Source organism: Kogia breviceps, chromosome 1, assembly GCF_026419965.1.
Source record: "Kogia breviceps isolate mKogBre1 chromosome 1, mKogBre1 haplotype 1, whole genome shotgun sequence".
In the NCBI taxonomy this organism is placed as follows: Eukaryota; Metazoa; Chordata; class Mammalia; order Artiodactyla; family Physeteridae; genus Kogia; species Kogia breviceps.
The window spans coordinates 185,626,170-185,643,377 of record NC_081310.1 but is presented as its reverse complement, the minus strand read 5'-3'; the positions used below and the strand labels follow the sequence as shown (position 1 = coordinate 185,643,377).

The 17,208-nt window shown below is 54.6% G+C and overlaps 1 protein-coding gene across 15 annotated transcripts in view; it reads right to left on the bottom strand.

Annotated features, from left to right (window-relative positions):
• The window catches only part of HSPG2 (heparan sulfate proteoglycan 2), a 102,108-nt gene extending 93,503 nt beyond the window's left edge, over positions 1 to 8,605 (bottom strand). For 7 of the 15 annotated variants that reach the window (XM_067015482.1, XM_067015406.1, XM_067015419.1 and 4 more), the window contains exon 1: positions 8,473 to 8,592. In XM_067015482.1, coding sequence (XP_066871583.1) covers positions 8,473 to 8,535 — 63 coding nt within the window. In that variant the 5' untranslated portion in view covers positions 8,536 to 8,592. Of the gene's footprint in view, positions 1 to 8,472 lie in introns of all 15 variants that reach the window. The other 8 variants (XM_059053017.2, XM_059053027.2, XM_067015436.1 and 5 more) reach the window with 2 other exon arrangements.
• Positions 8,606 to 17,208: the final 8,603 nt, after the last annotated feature.

Genomic DNA, 17,208 nt, shown 5'->3' with positions numbered 1-17,208 from the left:
CAAGGCTGGCCCAGTCCACCTCCTCCAGGAAGCCTGTCGTGACTATGCCAGTCCTCCCAGATCGTCCCCTCTCTCCCTGCAGCAGGCCAGACCCACTCAGGAAGGGATGACAAGTCTGGAGTCAGACAACCTGGGCTCTGTTCCTAGCTGTGCCATGTACTGAACGAATGACTTGGGCCAGCCACGCCCCCCGTCTCGATGCCTCATTTTCCCCAGATGCATAATAATGCCAACAGCAAAAGACCACTGTGAGGATTATATGTGATAATGCCTGGAGAGAGCCCTGCATGGGGCTTGGCTAAGAGAGGGTGGCAACCTGGGTGACTGAGGTCACTGGAGAGGAGACCCTGGAAGTCCCAGGGCACAGAAACTGGTCTGTCCCCAGGAAACTCCCAGGTCTCTGTTCCTCTGGCCAAACGGTCACAGGAAGGCAAATGGCAGGAGGGGGAGAAAAGCTGTGAAGTGATAGAGGCCACGGGGGCTAGGCTTTCTGAGGCCAGAATTTCAGAGCATCCAGTCCAGCGCGGGATGCAAGAGGCATGATCCCAGTTCCCAAGTATTTGAAAGCTGGCAACGCCAGACAAGGAGGGGGATGAGTCAGCTGGGGCGAGGAGGGGAGGCCAGGACGGGGGTGGGGGTGGGGGGCGGGCAGAGCTGGCTCTTTGGGGGTGAGCTGGGGAGGCGGGGCAGACAGAGGTGGAGGCAGGCACCTGGAGCTGGGCTGGGAAGGGGCCAGAGGCAGCTGGGAATTCCCAGCCCCACCCCAGGAGACGCATCTGTGGGGTCACCTCAGGCCACCTCTATAGTCCTCCCCCTGCCAGCCCCGGGCTGCCTCCCCGTCCCCACAGTCCGGGATTGGGGAAAAGATGCCAAATGTTAAAAAATGAAACACCTGGACATGACCCATCCTACTGGGGAAGGGGCATGTCTCTACCCAGCAGCCCAAGGCCAAGGCCCAGGGTGCAGGGAGTGGTTGGTTACCAAGCACGAGTGCGTCTCTTTCCTTTTAGCCCAGCTATCTCTCTGAGAGCCCATGGGAGCCAGATTCAAAGCTGTGCAACTCCAGCTTCCCTGGCAATGGACCTGCTACAGGTTTGCCCAGGGCTCCCAGGGCAAGGTCCTGTCTCCTCCAGTGGGCCTGAGGGAGGGTGGGGCTGGGATGGAGTCCCAGGAAGCCCCCCTCCACCATTCCCCTTAAGAGGCATGAACATCCTTTCTGTACCCAGGGGAGCCACTTGGCCACACCCTCTGTTGCTCACAGCCCACCAACTGCACACATCTGGGAAGGGGACAATGTGACCACAGGCTCCAGCCTTTCCCAGGCCACACCCTGGGGTGTGCCCTTTCTCCCCCCTACAGGAAGGAGCAATCAGGATGGAAGGATGGACGTTTTCTTGCTGCTGCAGCCTCAGTGGGGGAAGGGGAGCCAGTGACAGATCAGATACAGTTACATCCGGGGCTCACAGACTGAGAAACAGAGGTATTCATTCAACAAGCCCAGAGCAGGGCCTGGGTCAGTAGGTGGCAGCAACTTAGATCAGGAGGTGTGTCATGCTGGGCACTGGGAACCCCGAGTCAAATACCACTCTGGCTGTGCCCTCAGCAGGAACCAGACCAACAGAGCAGCCACTGACCGCCAAACACTCTCACGTCCCAGGTACTGCGTGAGGGGCATCCACCTGGTCTCATATTCACCCGGGAAACAGGCATCATGACCCCCATTTCTGCCCTGAGGCTCAGAGAAATGAAGAAACTTGCCCAAGGTCACACAGTCAGTTGAGGCGGAGCCAAGGCATGACCCTCTGAGCCCACACCTTTCCCTTGTCCTCAGCGCCCAGAAAAAAGGGCCCCAAGTCCAGTCGGAGCACAGAAAAGTGGAGCGCGGCACGGTGGGCACCCTGGCTTGTCTCACATGCTCTCCAGATCCCAGCAGAGAACAGTGTCTGGGAAGAAGAGCTCCCCTGCGTCCAGCTTCAGCAAAGGAGCCTGGGCCTTCCTGGCCAGCTGGCTTCTTCAAGGCCATTCATTTTTTAAAAAATTAATTTATTTATTTTTGGCTGCATTGGGTCTTTGTTGCTGTGTGAGGGCTTTCTCTAGTTGCGGCGAGCGGGGGCTACTCTTCGTTGCAGTGGGTATGCTTCTCGTTGCAGTGGCTTCTCTTTGTTGCGGAGCACGGGCTCTAGGCGCGCGGGCTTCCGTAGTTGTGGCATGACGGCTCAGTAGTTGTGGCGCAGGGGCTTAGCTGCTCCACGGCACGTGGGATCCTCCCGGACCAGGGATCGAACCCGTGTCCCCTGCATTGGCAGGCAGACTCTTCAACACTGCACCACCAGGGAAGTCCTTCAAGGCCATTAATTTATTCACTCAATAAGTGTTCACCTACTATTGCCCAGCAGCCCAGCACCGGGCGAACTGTAACAAACAAAACTGAATGCCCGCCCTCATGGCGCTTCCATTCTAGATGGGGAAGACAGTGAATTTCAATAAAACACATAAATATACAAGCTGTGAGCTTAGGCTGGGGGGTTCCAAGGGATTGGTGTCTGCAGCTGCACAAGTGTATTCTCAGCAAGAACCCCCTCCAGGCCAATGCAGAGGCTCCAACTTGGGGTGGGGGTGTGGGGCTGCCCTAGCTGAGAGTCAGTCCAACACTGTACCCTCCCCCATGCCATCCCCTCCACCACCTGCCATTCTCCACCCTCCTCCTAAGCCTACTCCTCTGGAGCTCTCCTACCTCAGTTAGTGGCAGCCCCACCTTTCTGATGCCCAAGCCAAAGCTTATGGAGACATCCCTGACACCTCCCTTTCTGTCCCCTCACCCCCATAACCAGTCCATCAGCAAATCCTGTTGGTCCTACTTTCAAAATATACTCAGGATTCAACCCTTTCTTCGTGCCTCCACTGCCGTGGTACGAGTTCCCATAGTCTCGGGGCTGGGTCACGGCCTCCTTGCTTTTGACCTTGATGTCCCACGTTGTCTTCTCCACACAGCAACTAGAGTGATCTCTCATCTCACTCAGAAGCAAATCCAAAGTCTTTCCTGTGGCTGAGGTTCTGCCCCACCTTCCCTTGCCAAGCCCCTGGCCACATCTACCAACCCTCACCCATGCTGCTGCAGCCACGTGGGCCCCCCTGCTTTGCACAGACGCACCAAGCACACCTCTGGGCCTTCGTGTCAGCTGTTACCCCTGCCTGGAGTGCCCTTTCCCTAGACGCCTGTAGGGCTCACACCCTCACCTCCTTCAGATCACTCTCTATCCTCTTCCCTGCTTTATTTTCTCTTCCAAACTCTTATCGCCACCTGCCAGATTATATTTATTGTGTGTCTCCCTGCACCTGCTATAATGCAAGTTACCTGAGGGAAGGGAATTGGACTTTTATGTTCTCTGCCGCAACCTCGGCACCTAGAACAGGGTCAGGTACTTAGAAGATGCTCAATAAATATCTGTGAAATGAATTCTGAGTCTAACACTTCGGGGACTTTAGTTTACAGAATATTTAATTGCATACATCATTGTCCATTCATTCATTCAACACAGACTGCAAGCCTCTGTGTGCCAGACACCACCTTGAAATCCAGAGCAACAGAGAAACAGGGTGCCCTCCTCTGTGGCTCAGGGACAGGGCTCCGGTAGGCAGCCGGGAGCTGGTCCTCAGGACATCTCACAGATGTCACGAGTACCCCCTACCCTGGGATGCTCTGAGGTCCCTGCAGGCCTGGCACACATGGGCATCAAGGAAAGGAGGGGAGGGTGGGTTCTGGGGGCGGCTGACACTTGAAGGCCCCGCATTCCCAGGCCTCAAAGAGCCGCCTTGTTTCCAGGACTTTCATGACGGTGCCCCTGGCCCAGCCATCCCAGCAGCCATGAGCCACTCCCTTCTCACGGCCGCTATTGACACGCACCCGACGCCACCAGGCTGGGCAGTGAAGCTGGCGGCTCCCCGCGAAGCGAGTTCCACACATTCTTCTGGGTTTCAGTCAGCCAGCTCTGGGCGCTGGGGCGGCCAGCAGGCCCCAGCCAGGCCCTGGAAGCAGGAGGGGGCAGCAGGGCCAAAGAGGCCAAGGCCGGAGCTGGGGCAACATTCCAGCAGGGCCAGGACCCTCAGCCTACCCTCCTGCTTCCTGGTGGGGGAGAGATGAGGGGAAGGCCGGGGTGGGCCCTGGGAGGAAGGGCAGGGGGCTCCGCAGATCCTTGGGAAGCTGCGTGGGGGGGGGGGGGGGACGGACATGGTCACGTTCTGCCCCTCCTCCTCCAGCCTGAGCCCTCACAGCTGGGAGTGGACTGGGGCAGGGGGCAACAGGCCAGGGCTGGGAGTCCTTCCCGCATGTCCCGAGTGGTCTGAGGGTCAAGAACCCACACGTCTGGCCTCCAAGTGGCTTTCTGAATCATCGTTCCAGATCTTTCCCCATCCTGGGCAGGCCCCTCACCCTCCCTCCTGAGACTCGCCCCAAGGCCAGGCAGCCCTGAAGCCTCTGCAAACTCATCCTAAACCTTCAGCCCCCAGGGAACAGCCAGGGGAATCCAGTGAGGACCCCGTGCTGGGCAGCTAGCCATTCTCCCCTTCACCTCCCACACAGGGTAGGGCCCGGCCTGGCACATTTAGGCCTTAAGGCCCCATGGATTAATTCAACCATCTCTAGGGTCTCAGGGAATATTGGTGAAGAAATTAATTAACAAACCTACAAACGAACAGGCAATCCCACAAATGACTGCCTTAGAGTTAAGTCTTTCTAGGCTCCCGCCAGGGCAGGTATCTCCAGGAGGCCCTGTGGACACTCGGACACACCCATCCCGAGTGCCTCTGTCCCCAAAGCCAGACCCCAATCTTCCTTGCCCGAGGAAGCCCTTGCACCACCTAGGACCTGAGTCCTTTTATCAACATCAGTGGTGACAGTTTTATGAACACCCACCGCCTGCCTGCTACGAGCGAGCGAGCGGGGTGCGGGTAGGGTGGTCAGAAGCTTCGTGTGGCTTCAAAGCCCGGCTCGTGGTGCCTCCGAGCCAAGTGTCTGTGAGTTGTTGGGCAAGTTATACGATCCTCTGTGCCTCAGTCTCCTCTGCTTAGAAAATGGGGACTGTACTAGGAGCTATAGCTTAATTCATTCAACAGACATATTTACGGAGCGCTTACTACCTGCCAGGTGTTAAGGAGACAGCAGCAGGGAACAAAAGCACGTAAGGTCCTGCTCGCGTGAAGCTTAAATTGGGGGTGGGGTGGTGATAAACAAGTAAATAAATACACATCAGATAGTGACAAGAAGAAAACAGAGCCGTGTAAGGGGACAGTGAACATCGGGCAGAGTAGTCAGGGACTTGAGGGGAGTGAGGTAGAGGGTCATGCAGATATTTGGGGGACAAGCATTCTAGGCAAAAGGAACAGCAGATGCAACGCCCTAAGGTGGGAACGTGTCTGGCAGGGTCCAGAAACAAAGACCGGCACGTCTGGAGTGCGCAAGCAAGGGGAAGGTGGGCAGGAGGAGAGAGGGAGAGGGGGAGGCCAGGTCTGTAGGCCCTTGGGGGCTAAATTAAGTCAGGGGCTGGGGTCTGACATGAGCAACATGGGGAGGGCAGGGAGGCTGTGAGCGAGGGAACGACGTGTGAGAATCTGTTGAGAAACTTCACGCGTGGCAGACAGCGGGCACTGGATAAATGTGAACTATCCATATTATTTTGTCAGCATCTGGCCTGGTGCCCCAAGACTGCCCTCCCCACTACTGCAAGCCCTAAACCCAGTCACCTTCTGCCACCTTCCTTCCACCCATCTCCCGGGCTGGGCCGCAGGCGCCCGCAGATCCCAACTTGCCTGCCCTCAGCCTGAGAACAGGCCCGGGGCCGAGCCGGTCGGGGTCCAGGACTCCCCGGACACAAGGAGCTCTCGGCTGGGGCGTGGCGGGGGGCGGTGTCCATCTCAACCCCCGCCAGCCTCTGCCTCCCTCTGTGGACAGACCTGCACCCTCCCTCTGGAAATCTCCAGCGCACACTCACAACCCCCTCCGGGCCAGCAGATCTGGAGCAAGGGGGAAAGACAGGGCGGCCAGTTATGTCAAGGGGAGGGCTGAGGTAACATTGCCCCTGAGGGAAGGGGAGGATCCTCCATTTCCCGCCTGCCCACAGCCTCCCCAGCAAGAAAACCCAGGGGAGGCAGGAAACAGGTATCTCCGCGACTTCCCCTCTCAGCGCTGGAAAACACCACAATCACCCTCAAGAACCCTGTCTCTTGGCGGCGCCGGCCCCAAGAAAGGAAAGGCTAAGGCCCCAGCAGGCCAAGGCAGGCCCTGAGTCACCCAGGCCTGGCCCCCTCCCCCAGCAAGCCTCCCCACCCCCTCTGAACTGAAATTACTCCCACACTTAATCACAGACCACTATTTCCTCTGTCTCCTGCCCCAAGTGAGGTCTTGAGCTCCCTAAGGACCACCTTACCCTCCCCTTGTGTCCTACCCTCACCCACTCACTATGGGCTTGCAGACACGAACTGAAAGGCAGGAGAGATAAAGGGCAGCAGAAGAGGAGGAGCCCAAGGCTGGCTAGGGCACAGGGCTAGAAGCCTGCTGGCGTTTAAAACTTACAACAAACTTCTCACCCCCATTTTACAGATGTGGAAACTGAGGCTCAGAGAGAGGAACTTGTCCCAGATCACATAGCTAGGAAGTGGCAGAGCTGGGATTCGAACATGGGTCTGTAAGACTCCAGAGGCCAAGCTCTTTCCAGCGCTTCTACTACCCTCAGCCTAGGGTGGGACCATGAAGACCTCGGTGTGGTTGCTGAGGAGACTGTAATCCCACAGGATCAGAGCTGCCTGTTGACCCATCTCAGTTCTGGGAAAGTGCAGCCAGGGCCTGTTTCTGTTCACCCATAAGCCCCCAGTGCTGGATGCACTGGTGCACAGTAGGTGCTTAGCAAGTATCTACTGAATGAAAGAACGCTGAACTCCTGCTCACTGCCATGGAATGCTGCTCAAAGATGTGGTGAACGAACAAGTGAGTGAGGATTGGCTGCAATCTGGGAATTCCTCCCACACACAGCAAACATCTCCTTTCCCCCCTCCCCACTCCTGCCACGGTGGAACCCCTGATCATGGGGCAGAGCTGGGGTAGGGTCAGAAAAGGAACATTTCATGTGCTAGGTTGGTGTCTAGTTTTTGGAAAAGTAAAGATCAGTGTTGGGAGGTGCAAGTTCAGGTCAAGACTGGGGAGCAACTGGATGGATGGGGCCCTGCTGGATGTGTTGCCCTGTGAGAGGCTGACAGAGGATTAAGGAAGCTGCCCTGATGGGGATGGGGGAGGAGAGGTGCTGGGTGGGTGGGGCAGGAGAGGTGAGGGGTCAGGTCTGGGGTGGGGGTTAACGAGTGACTCAGGAGGGCAGAGGTGAGAGGGAGCCAGCAAGGTGAGGACAGGGAGTCAGTCACTGGGTAAACACTGGCCAGCTTAGATGAGTCCCTCTCTTGGCTCTGAGAACAGGGGACAGCGATGGCCCAGCACCACCTGAAAGAGGGGGGTTGGCTCTGTGGTTCGCCAGGCAGGCCCAGATCCCCAGATGTGCCCCATCCACATGTGCCACCAGCTCCCTGCCCACTGACCCCGCCCTGCCCTTCTCAGGTTCACTGGGTCCTCAGAGCCTCTCCGGGCCAAGTGTCCTCTTTCTCTCAGCATGGACCCATCCAAGCTCAGAGTAGGGGGCTGGACTGTAGGGGCAGGCCTCCCCTACACCTTGAAGACCTGGGGAGGAGAAAGCTGGGGAAACAGATCCACTCACTGTCCACCGCAAACTGGCTCAGCAACAGGCACTTTTAGCACGTACTCCACCCAGTGCTGCACTTTGAGGCCGTGTATTCTGAGTTCCCCTTGGGCGTGTGGGCTGGTCTCAGAGAGGTTAACAACTTGCTGGAGGTCACACAGTTGCTCAGTGAAGAGCAGAGATTGACTCAATTCCTGGGCTGTGGGACTCCAGGGCCCGTGGGTGTTCCACACAAGAATCAGTTGTGTCCAGAACGGTTCTTTACTTGTGCCCGCCTGGTGACCAGCTCCCCAAGGGGAGAGACGTCGTGGTAAAGTTCCAGTGAGGATGGATATGGTCCCCATCACCACTGAGTGCCCCTGTTTCAAGCTGGCAAAGAAAGGCGTGTCCTCGCCCTGCCGAGTTCCCACCCTGCTCTAAGTTTCTCAGCCTGGCCACCAGGAATGGCAGGCCGGGCCATGCCTAGCGCGAGTCTGAGACTCAGCAACGTGGCCGGGCGACCCACTGGCTCCCACGAGGGCCGGCCCCGCCCCCGGTCCGTCGCGGGGTCCCCTGGGTGCCCTTCGGGACAGCCCCACGGAGGAGGGTGGCGCCGGCCTGTGCCGGCCCGGGGTCCCTGGCGGGCGCCGCCGTCCCGGGCCAGTCCCAGCCGCGCAGCCTCGGCGCCCCAGCCAAGTTGGCGGGGGCGGCGAGCAGGGCCCGGGGCGCCTCCCGCCTCTCCGCCCCGCACACTCACCGCGAGCAACCGCCCATGCAGCACCAGCGCCAGCAGCAGCGCGCCCGCCGCCTGCCGCCCCATGGCCCGGCCCGCTCCGCTCACTCGCTCGCTCGGCGCCCGCCCGCAGCCGCCCGCTCGTCAGGCTGCCGAGTCCTCGGGACAGGGCGGCCCGCTCCAGCCACCCCCACCCTTCCCGCGGCCGCCCCGCCCCCGGTCGAGGCCCCGCCCCGGGGTCTCCCCGCCCCGGGCACCAGGCCCCGCCCCCTGGACCGCCCCGGGACTGAGGGCTGCGCTCTCCCCGGCCCGCTGCGCAGCCAACTGAGCCTTTGTCTGGGCCCCCAGCCCCCTCCGGGCGGGCCGCGGCCCAACGCGGCTCCCCGCCAAACCCGGCCTGGAGTCTGGGATGGGACGGGGGCCGGGGCCCTGCGCGCTGGACCACCCTCCCTCCACGTGCACGCCTCTCCCCCCTCCCCACCGACCCCCGGACCCCTAAATCCATCTGCCCTCACACCCTTTCGCACTCCGCAGACGTGGCTCCAGGCGGGCCGCTCTCCAGGACCCTCCAGAATAGCACGCGCTCACACGGGCGCGTTTGGTACGCGCGCTCACTACAACTTTGGCTCACAAGATTACCTGCACACTCACAACTTTCACACGCTAACGTGCTCATCCACTGCCCGTGAACGCTTGCACACGCTCACTCCCTTCACCCAACTTTCATATACTAACAGTCCTCCCCGACTCAAAAGATCACTCTATGCCTTGAAAACCTTCACCTCTACAGGTGACGCAGTGGACACAGCTTATACACGTGCACACTTAGCTGCTCACGTTCATAGTCACGTTTTCACACACATGTGTGAATCCCAGGACAGGAAGCAGAAGGATGTTTTCATGCTCAGTTTCCCCACAGGGTCTCACAGTTCACACACAGGCCAACATAATTTCTTACACGCACAGCACCTGCATTTTTTTACACTTTCTCAGTACCTCACAGTGGGCACTCAATACGAAACTGAATTACCCCTGATACACACCATTCTCCACATAAATCACTCACAGACCAACTTCGATTCACATAAACCACAGCCCCTCTGCCAGAGACGCACCATCTCACACACCCAGGCCCAGACACAGACACTGCCAAAGCCCAATCACAGATGCTTGGGAGGTAAATCACAGTCCCTGATGACACAGACCCACAGACAACACACACAGCCATGCCAGCAGGCCTCCCCAGGCCATGGTCTCCTTGCTGCCTGAAAATTTCCAGGGCAGCCCAGGCTGATGGGTGGAGAGAAAACTGGGGTGTGTAAGTGTGTGTGTGTCACTTAGAGGAAAACCTTTTGAGTAACGATGGAGGAGAATAAAAACTGAAGTTTCCATTGTTTGCTGTGAAAGTTGCTAGGTTCCAGAGACTCACAACTGGGGTTTGCAGCCGGGAGTGAGGTGAGCTGTGGACAGAAGGAAATGCCCAGCTCACTGGGCGGCACCAGGCCTGGCTCCGGAAGGCATGTTCCCTGTGATAAGGGCCGGCCTGCAGTCTCCCGAGCACTCTGAAGCCTTCCCTCTGGGAGATGAGAAAACACTGGCATCCTGACTGGCACCTGGGAGATTAAGAAAATACTGGCATCCTGACTCCCATCCCAGATAAGTGCCCCATCTCCAAAAGTTGGGGTCTTCTCCACCCTGTGGGATGTATCTAGGGGACCAGCTCAGAGCTGTAAGGGGCAGAAACTACATTCACAGTGGTTTGGCCAACTCCCCGGCCCCAACCCAGATGCCAGACACAGCACTGAATAAGGTCTGTTTCTGCTCCAGACAGGGAGGTAGGGTGGACAGAGGGGGGATGCCTGATCTTGGCCCTTGGTGAACCCCTAATCTGATGGAGGGAAAGGGGAGGATATAATCCGTGTCCTCGTGGTGTTCTCAGTCTGCTGGAGAATCCTGCCTCCATCACCTTGCTGGGCAATCTTGAACAAATTTTTCAATCTTTCCATGACTCCATTTCATCATTTAGACAAGGAGAATAACGTTAAGACCTCCATCACAGTGTTGTTATGAGGATTAAAATGAATTAATATATTTATTTTTTTTAAAAGAACAGTTTTGGGCACATGGTAAGCCCTAAATAAGCGGTAGCCATTTCTTTCTCTTTTTTTTTTTTTTTTTTGTGGCAGGGCAGGGGTGGCATGCGCTGTGCCATGAGACATCTTAGTTCCCCGCCCAGGGATGGAACCCATGACCCCTGCATTGGGAGTGCAGAGTCTTAACCACTGGACCGCCTCAGAAGTCCCAGCCATTTCTCTTATTACTGTTTCTGGGTGAGCTCCCAGTCTAGAGAGGGAGACACAACTCTTCCTTCAGGGGACTCAAGTCTGATGGAGGAGCAGTCCCTGCACCCAGTGTCGCTCTCAGTCTGAAGGCCAGATACAGCCCCCAACCCCAATGATCTCTAGTCTGATGGGGAAGTACAGCCTTGCACGCATCAAACTTCCCTGTCTGATGAGGAAAACTACAAAACTCCACTGACTTCAGAGTTGACAGGTGGCCAGCCTTGGTGGCAGGATTTTTCCAAGGCCTTGCCTGTCCATGGAGGGTCAGCATCCTTGACAAATCGCATTTGGTGAGCTGCCTCAGTGTTCCCTACCTCAGGCCCTTTAAGTCCCAGAGCCTTGGCTTCTTGGATGATTTGCTCATAAGCAAAGGAAAAGGAGAACAAACAACTCTTTGTAGATGTTTGGTCAAGACTAAATCTGAGGTATAAGTCTTGCTTCCTAAAAGAGGTTGAGGAAAGAGATGGTAAAGCTTACTGGACTGGAAGGAACTGGGCTGACGTGGAGGCCAGGAAATATGGCCTGCCGAGAAAGTTCCAGAGTAACTCCACCTACCCTAAGGATTGGTCATCCCTTATTTATTCTGCATCCTCTCCTTCCCACTAAGGCATTTGGCTGGCTCTGTTTTATTTTGCTGTCCTTGATATCTTTAGTAACTGTTCTCAAGTTGCTTTGTCTAGGGCCTGGCTATCTCCTCATATGGCTTAGAAGGGGAGCAGAGTCAAGGCCTTCCAGGCTCTTACTGAGCCCAGGAGGCACCTATAATCGCACTGTATGTACTCATAGCTCTGGGTGCTGGTCACTCTCTTTGGGAGAGAAACAACTCAAGCCTCACACAAGGTTCCTTAGATAAGGGGAGACTACCACAGTTTGGATAGGCAAGAGCAGCCAAACGATTTGGCTTCTGAGAAACAGGAGTCTGATCTAGTCTGATGGGGGTGTACAGAGTTTGTGGGTCACCTGTCTGCCAGAGTTTGTGGGTCACCTATCTGCCACTACAAAATTGACAAGACTCAACTTCTACTGGCTTCCACTCCTACTTCAAACCTTTTCTTTGCCTTGGAGCTTCTCGCTCATCTCATATTCCTTTATTCATTCAGGGCTGCAGTGGACTGTTGGGCAGGTTGTTCACTGAACAAGGGTATGCAGCCAAGGGGATCCTGTTGTGGTGTTACTTCTGCCCAGAGGGGGTACCTTTTGTAATATGAGCAAAGGTTAGCTGTGGCCCTGCATTCACTCAACAATGAAAGTAAACATCTATTATGCCCAAGGGATGCAATGCCTGTGTGGAAAAACAGATGCCGGCAGGGCAAGGATATGTACTTGGGTGAGAATATGGAACAAGAAATTGGTGTGAAAGGGAGCGGGATGGAGGAGAGGGAACCAGGAGATGATGTGGAGAAGAGGAAGAAGAGGAGGGAGGACATAGTTCTAAGCAGGCAGTGAAAATTCATGGAGAGGGAGGGAAGCATGCAAGGCAGGGAGATGCAATCCTGGCCAACTCTCCTGCCACACGCCTCTCCCCCACCCTGGTCTTTGCACATGCGGTTCCTTCTCCTTCAGGGCTATTCTCACCCAATACCCACCCCACTTCACCCTACTATTGTCTTTTAGGATTCAGCTCAAACCTCATGTCACCACAGAAGCCTCCCTGACCTCCCAGGTTAGATCATGTCCCTCTATGCTTTCCCACAACCTCCCTCCCCCATCCTTCTCCCTCTTAACATTTTTGACAATTGCAATAATTTGGAAGACCATTTAATATGAAGAGGCATAATGAAGGCAGAGAGCGTGACTACCTGCTTTCTGACTTGTTCCCAGCTGTATCCCTTGTGAAGGGCACAGTGCCTGGCAAAGTTGGCATTTGAATAATTTTACATGAATGAAAGAACAAGTTGGCTCAAACAAAGCATAAGGCGTAAATGTCCCCTTTCTGGTTTGTACTTGGGGCAAAGATAAACCCCCCTCACAGTCTGATCAACGTTGAATCTCACTTGATCACAGTCCTAGGCAGTAGGCAAGTGAGTGTATTTTATTACCACCCTTTTCAGACAAGGAAGCTGAGGCCCAGGGGATGAAGTGGCTTTGCCTACATCACACAGTCAGTGCCAGGAGCCGTGGTGGAGCCAGGATTCATTTCCATGTCTGTCTGACTCTAGAACCCACATTCTCAACCCCTCCTAGTATTTCCCCAACACCCCTCGTCATTATCAAGTGCTGTCTTGCTGAGCTTCCACCTTGGGGCCTCATGGATCACCTGCCCTCTGAGATGCTCCTTGGAAAGGGGGTTCCCTGGTCAAGAAGTCTGGGAACTCTGTACTCTTTCCCACACTTTGGCCATCTCGAGGGACACCAGCACAGGAAAGTTTCTGAGCAGGCCTCCAGTAAAGTCACCTGTCCAACTCTGCGTAACCCAGCATTCCTCAACATACTTAAGAATGGAACCCACTTGTTTTTTGGAAAAACCTTTTAACATTTCACAAGACTGGTGCTTCTCATAACACACTTGGCAAATACTGCCCCTGACTCCTGAGCTGACCATAACTGGTCTCTGTAACTGGAATTTGGCACTCGAGCCCCTCACACCACCACCACTCCCCTCCATCCAGGCTGGAGCTCTCATGGCCTCCATACAGCCCCTCACATTCCTGCCCACACACCCCTGCTTCAGCTCTAGAAGACGTCTGCGTGGGGGCCATAGTTGGAGCGCCATAAATGCTCAGTTTCCTTCCTTTGTCACTGCACACATGGGCATTTTACCTCCCGTGATCAGCACATGCTGACGTTTTCCTGTCTTGTTTTTCTCACTTAACATTTTCATAAACACAGTTCTATGTGTCAGTCAAGACCAGGGCTACTTAAAAATGGCTCTGTGGACCAGTGCCAGGCCCCAAACTGTGTATTACCATCCTGAGATGAGATAAGAAGTTTGCTCAGAGCATAAATCAACTGTGTCAGTAAGCACTCTGTTTAGCTCAGCTGACACTATTTTTTTCTTGGAATACTTGGTCCGTTTTGGAAGCAGCTCATGGATTTACATTCTGGTACAAGCTCTTCATTGCAGTTGGTAATCGTTAGCAATTTGTGGGCCAGCGACTCTGAATAGCAGTCGTGTTGACTTTGCACGTAATATTTCGTTTTTTAAAAAAAAAAAATGTATTTATTTATTTGGTTGTACTGGGTCTTAGTTGTGGAAGGCGGGTTCCTCAGTTATGGTGTGAGAACGCTCAGTTGCGGCATGCATGTGGGATCTAGTTCCCTGACCAAGGATCGAACCCCGGGCCGCCTGCATTGGGAGCGTGGAGTCTTATCCACTGCGCCACCAGGGAAGTCCCAATATTTCTTTTGTTTGTTTGTTTGTTTGTGGTACGCGGGCCTCTCACCGCTGTGGCCTCCTCTGCTGCGGAGCACAGGCTCCGGACGCACAGGCTCAGTGGCCATGGCTCACAGGCCCAGCCGCTCCACAGAATGTGGGATCTTCACGGACCGGGGCACGAACCCATGTCCCCTGCATCGGCAGGCGGACTCTCAACCACTGCGCCACCAGGGAAGCCCCCGATATTTCTAATAATTATTTGGCGTCAGGTCTCATCACCACACCGTTATTCATGAACCCTATCCTGTCATTGGGTATTTGGGCTGCCTCCAGGTCTCTGTGATTCCTAAAGCATTGCTCTGAGCTGATATGTATGCATCTGTGGGTTTATTTTTATAGTTCCCTCAGTTTTTCAGGACCACAAACCTGAGGCCAGAGAGGTGGGGTGGCTTCCGCAGGGTCACGAGTGACAGAGGCAGGCCTCCCACTCAGACCTCCTGACTCCTAGCCCCTCGTTCCTTCCTCCAGCCTGCACTGACCTTCCTACTGGGCAGATTTTCCGTCCCTTTCATGCTTTTCTTTGCTAGGCTATAAGCCTTCTGCAGTGTTCCCACATGTTGTCTTTTGGAGCTTGAGAGAAATCCTTTTGGAATGTCCTGTGCCTTCTCCCTCGAGTTCCCTTCCCGGCTTTGTTCAATTGTTCATGAGAAATTCCTGCCCTGTTGGGAGGGGCTCAGGAGGCTGTTAAAAGAGTTTGCCAAAAATGGTGGTACCAACTCGGGCAGAGCACACATCTGAGGCTCTGCCTCTCTCGAGATTCCTGCTTAAAAGGTGGCCACGTGGATGCAACTAGTGGGGAGGGTGTCACACGCCCCCAGTTTTCTGTTTCCTCTGTAGAGCAAGCAGCACCAGTCACGTGCTGGCAGAAGAGATAAAGTGGGCCTCAGGAATGGGGGTGGGGTGGGCTAAGGCTTAGGGCGTTAGGTTCAGAGATGAGGAAAGTTTAGGGTATGGTGAAGGTCAGGAATAGGATGAGTGTGTCTCTGCAACACACACCTTGGTAAAACAAAAAGCTGCATTTATTTCCTAGAATCATAGACTCATGATATCGGATTAACTGTTTGAAAAGGGCCGTATCAGATTTTTTTAAAAAATAAATTTATTTATTTATTTTGGCCGCGTTGGGTCTTTGTTGCCGTGTGTGGGCTTTCTCTAGTTGCCGCAAGCACGGGCTACTCTTTGTTGCAGTGCATGGACTTCTCATTGTGGTGGCTCCTCTTGCTGCAGAGCACGGACTCTAGGCGTGCGGCTTCAGTAGTTGTGGCTCTTGGGCTCTAGAGCGCAGGCTCAGTAGTTGTGGCGCACGGGCTTAGTTGCTCTGCGGCATGTGGGATCTTCTTGGACCAGGGCTCAAACCCATGTCCCCTGCATTGGCAGGCAGATTCTTAACCACTGCGCCACCAGGGAAGTCCCCCAGATTGTTTTAAATATACAAAAGGAATTCTAATATCATGCACCTATACTCAGTGTTACCAAAGGCCACAGGGACCAGTGGATTGGGAAATTGAGACCACAGGTGGGCTTTGAGGGAATTTCTCCTTTTGTTTATTATTTCCTGGGAAGAACATATTTGAGGTTAATGCTGCCCTGATCAGAACACTGGTGTTGGGGGCAGCCCGAACCTCCAGGGTTAAATACCATCCTTGCTTTGTCTAAATTTCTGCTTTTTTTTTTTTTTTTTCTGTATGTGGGCCTCTCACTGTTGTGGCCTCTCCCGTTGCGGAGCACAGGCTCCGGACGCGCAGGCTCAGCGGCCACGGCTCACGGGCCCAGCCGCTCCGCGGCATGTGGGATCTTCCCGGACTGGGGCATGAACCCACGTCCCCTGCATCGGCAGGCAGACTCTCAACCACTGCACCACCAGGGACGCCCTAAATTTCTGCATATTTTGGAGGCCAAGATTTACCCCTCTTTCTCTTGGAATCTGTTCAATAAATACTAAGAAAGAAACTGCACTTTGGATGGAAAGGGCACTGGTTGAGGGGCAGAGCCCTGGGGGAGAATCCCAGCTCTGCTATTTACCAGCTGCCTCAGTTTCCCCCTCTGTAAAATGGGTACTGAAACCTAGCCTCGCAGGAGCAGAGGGCTGTGAGCCTATGTTTCAGGCCTTGGCAGCATGCCTGACACACAGTGTGGGTGCTCAATAACAGTGACATACGTCTGCAGGCGTGAAGGACTTTCCCCAGCCACCCTCAGCTGCAGGGACATGTAAGCTGCTTCTGTACACAAGATGGACAGCACAGCAACCTCTGGCATTGTTCTGCAGCGGGTGTGCTGCTTCCTGTTTACATGGACCCTGCAGATGCATGGCTTGAACAGTGGACATGGGGGACTTCCTGTGACCTCTGCATGGCCACACAGAGCAGAGGGCCTTCTCTGACTAAGAAGCTTCTCTGGACTTGTGCTGAGTGACTGGTGGGAGAGAATCATGAGTAGTGAGTTTCTACCCTGAGTAAGAGATAGGGCAGCGCAGGGATCCGGTCCCTTTTGGGTACAATATAATCCTCAATCTTCAAACTTGAGCACTCGCTAGGTACAGAGCTCTGCACTGACATCTATCATTCACTGAGCACCTACTACGTGCAAGATGTTGTAATCATTATTACTGAGTGCCTGCTTTGCACATAGTACTCTATAATGAAAATGTCAACCTCTATTTTTTTTTTTTTTTTTTTTTTTTGGCTGTGCTGCAGGGTTTGAGGGATCTTAGTTCCCCGACCAGGGATCGAACTCGGGCCCCGGCTGTAAGAGTGCCAAGTCTTAACCACTGGACCACCAGGGAAGTCCCTCAAACCGTTTTTTTGGAGAGCCACTGTGTTCTATAACTGTAACCATCTTCATCATAATCATTTGTTCCTGACTTCTCTGTGCCTCAGTTTCCTCATCTATACAATAGGGACAATCCTTTCTTAAAGGATTGATGAGATGATTGAGTTAATACACACAAAGCACTGGAGTATAGTTAAGAGTATATTTAAGAGCTTAATAAATGTTGGCTGTCATGATTAATATTATTAGTTATTGAATATTTATTGTGTGTGA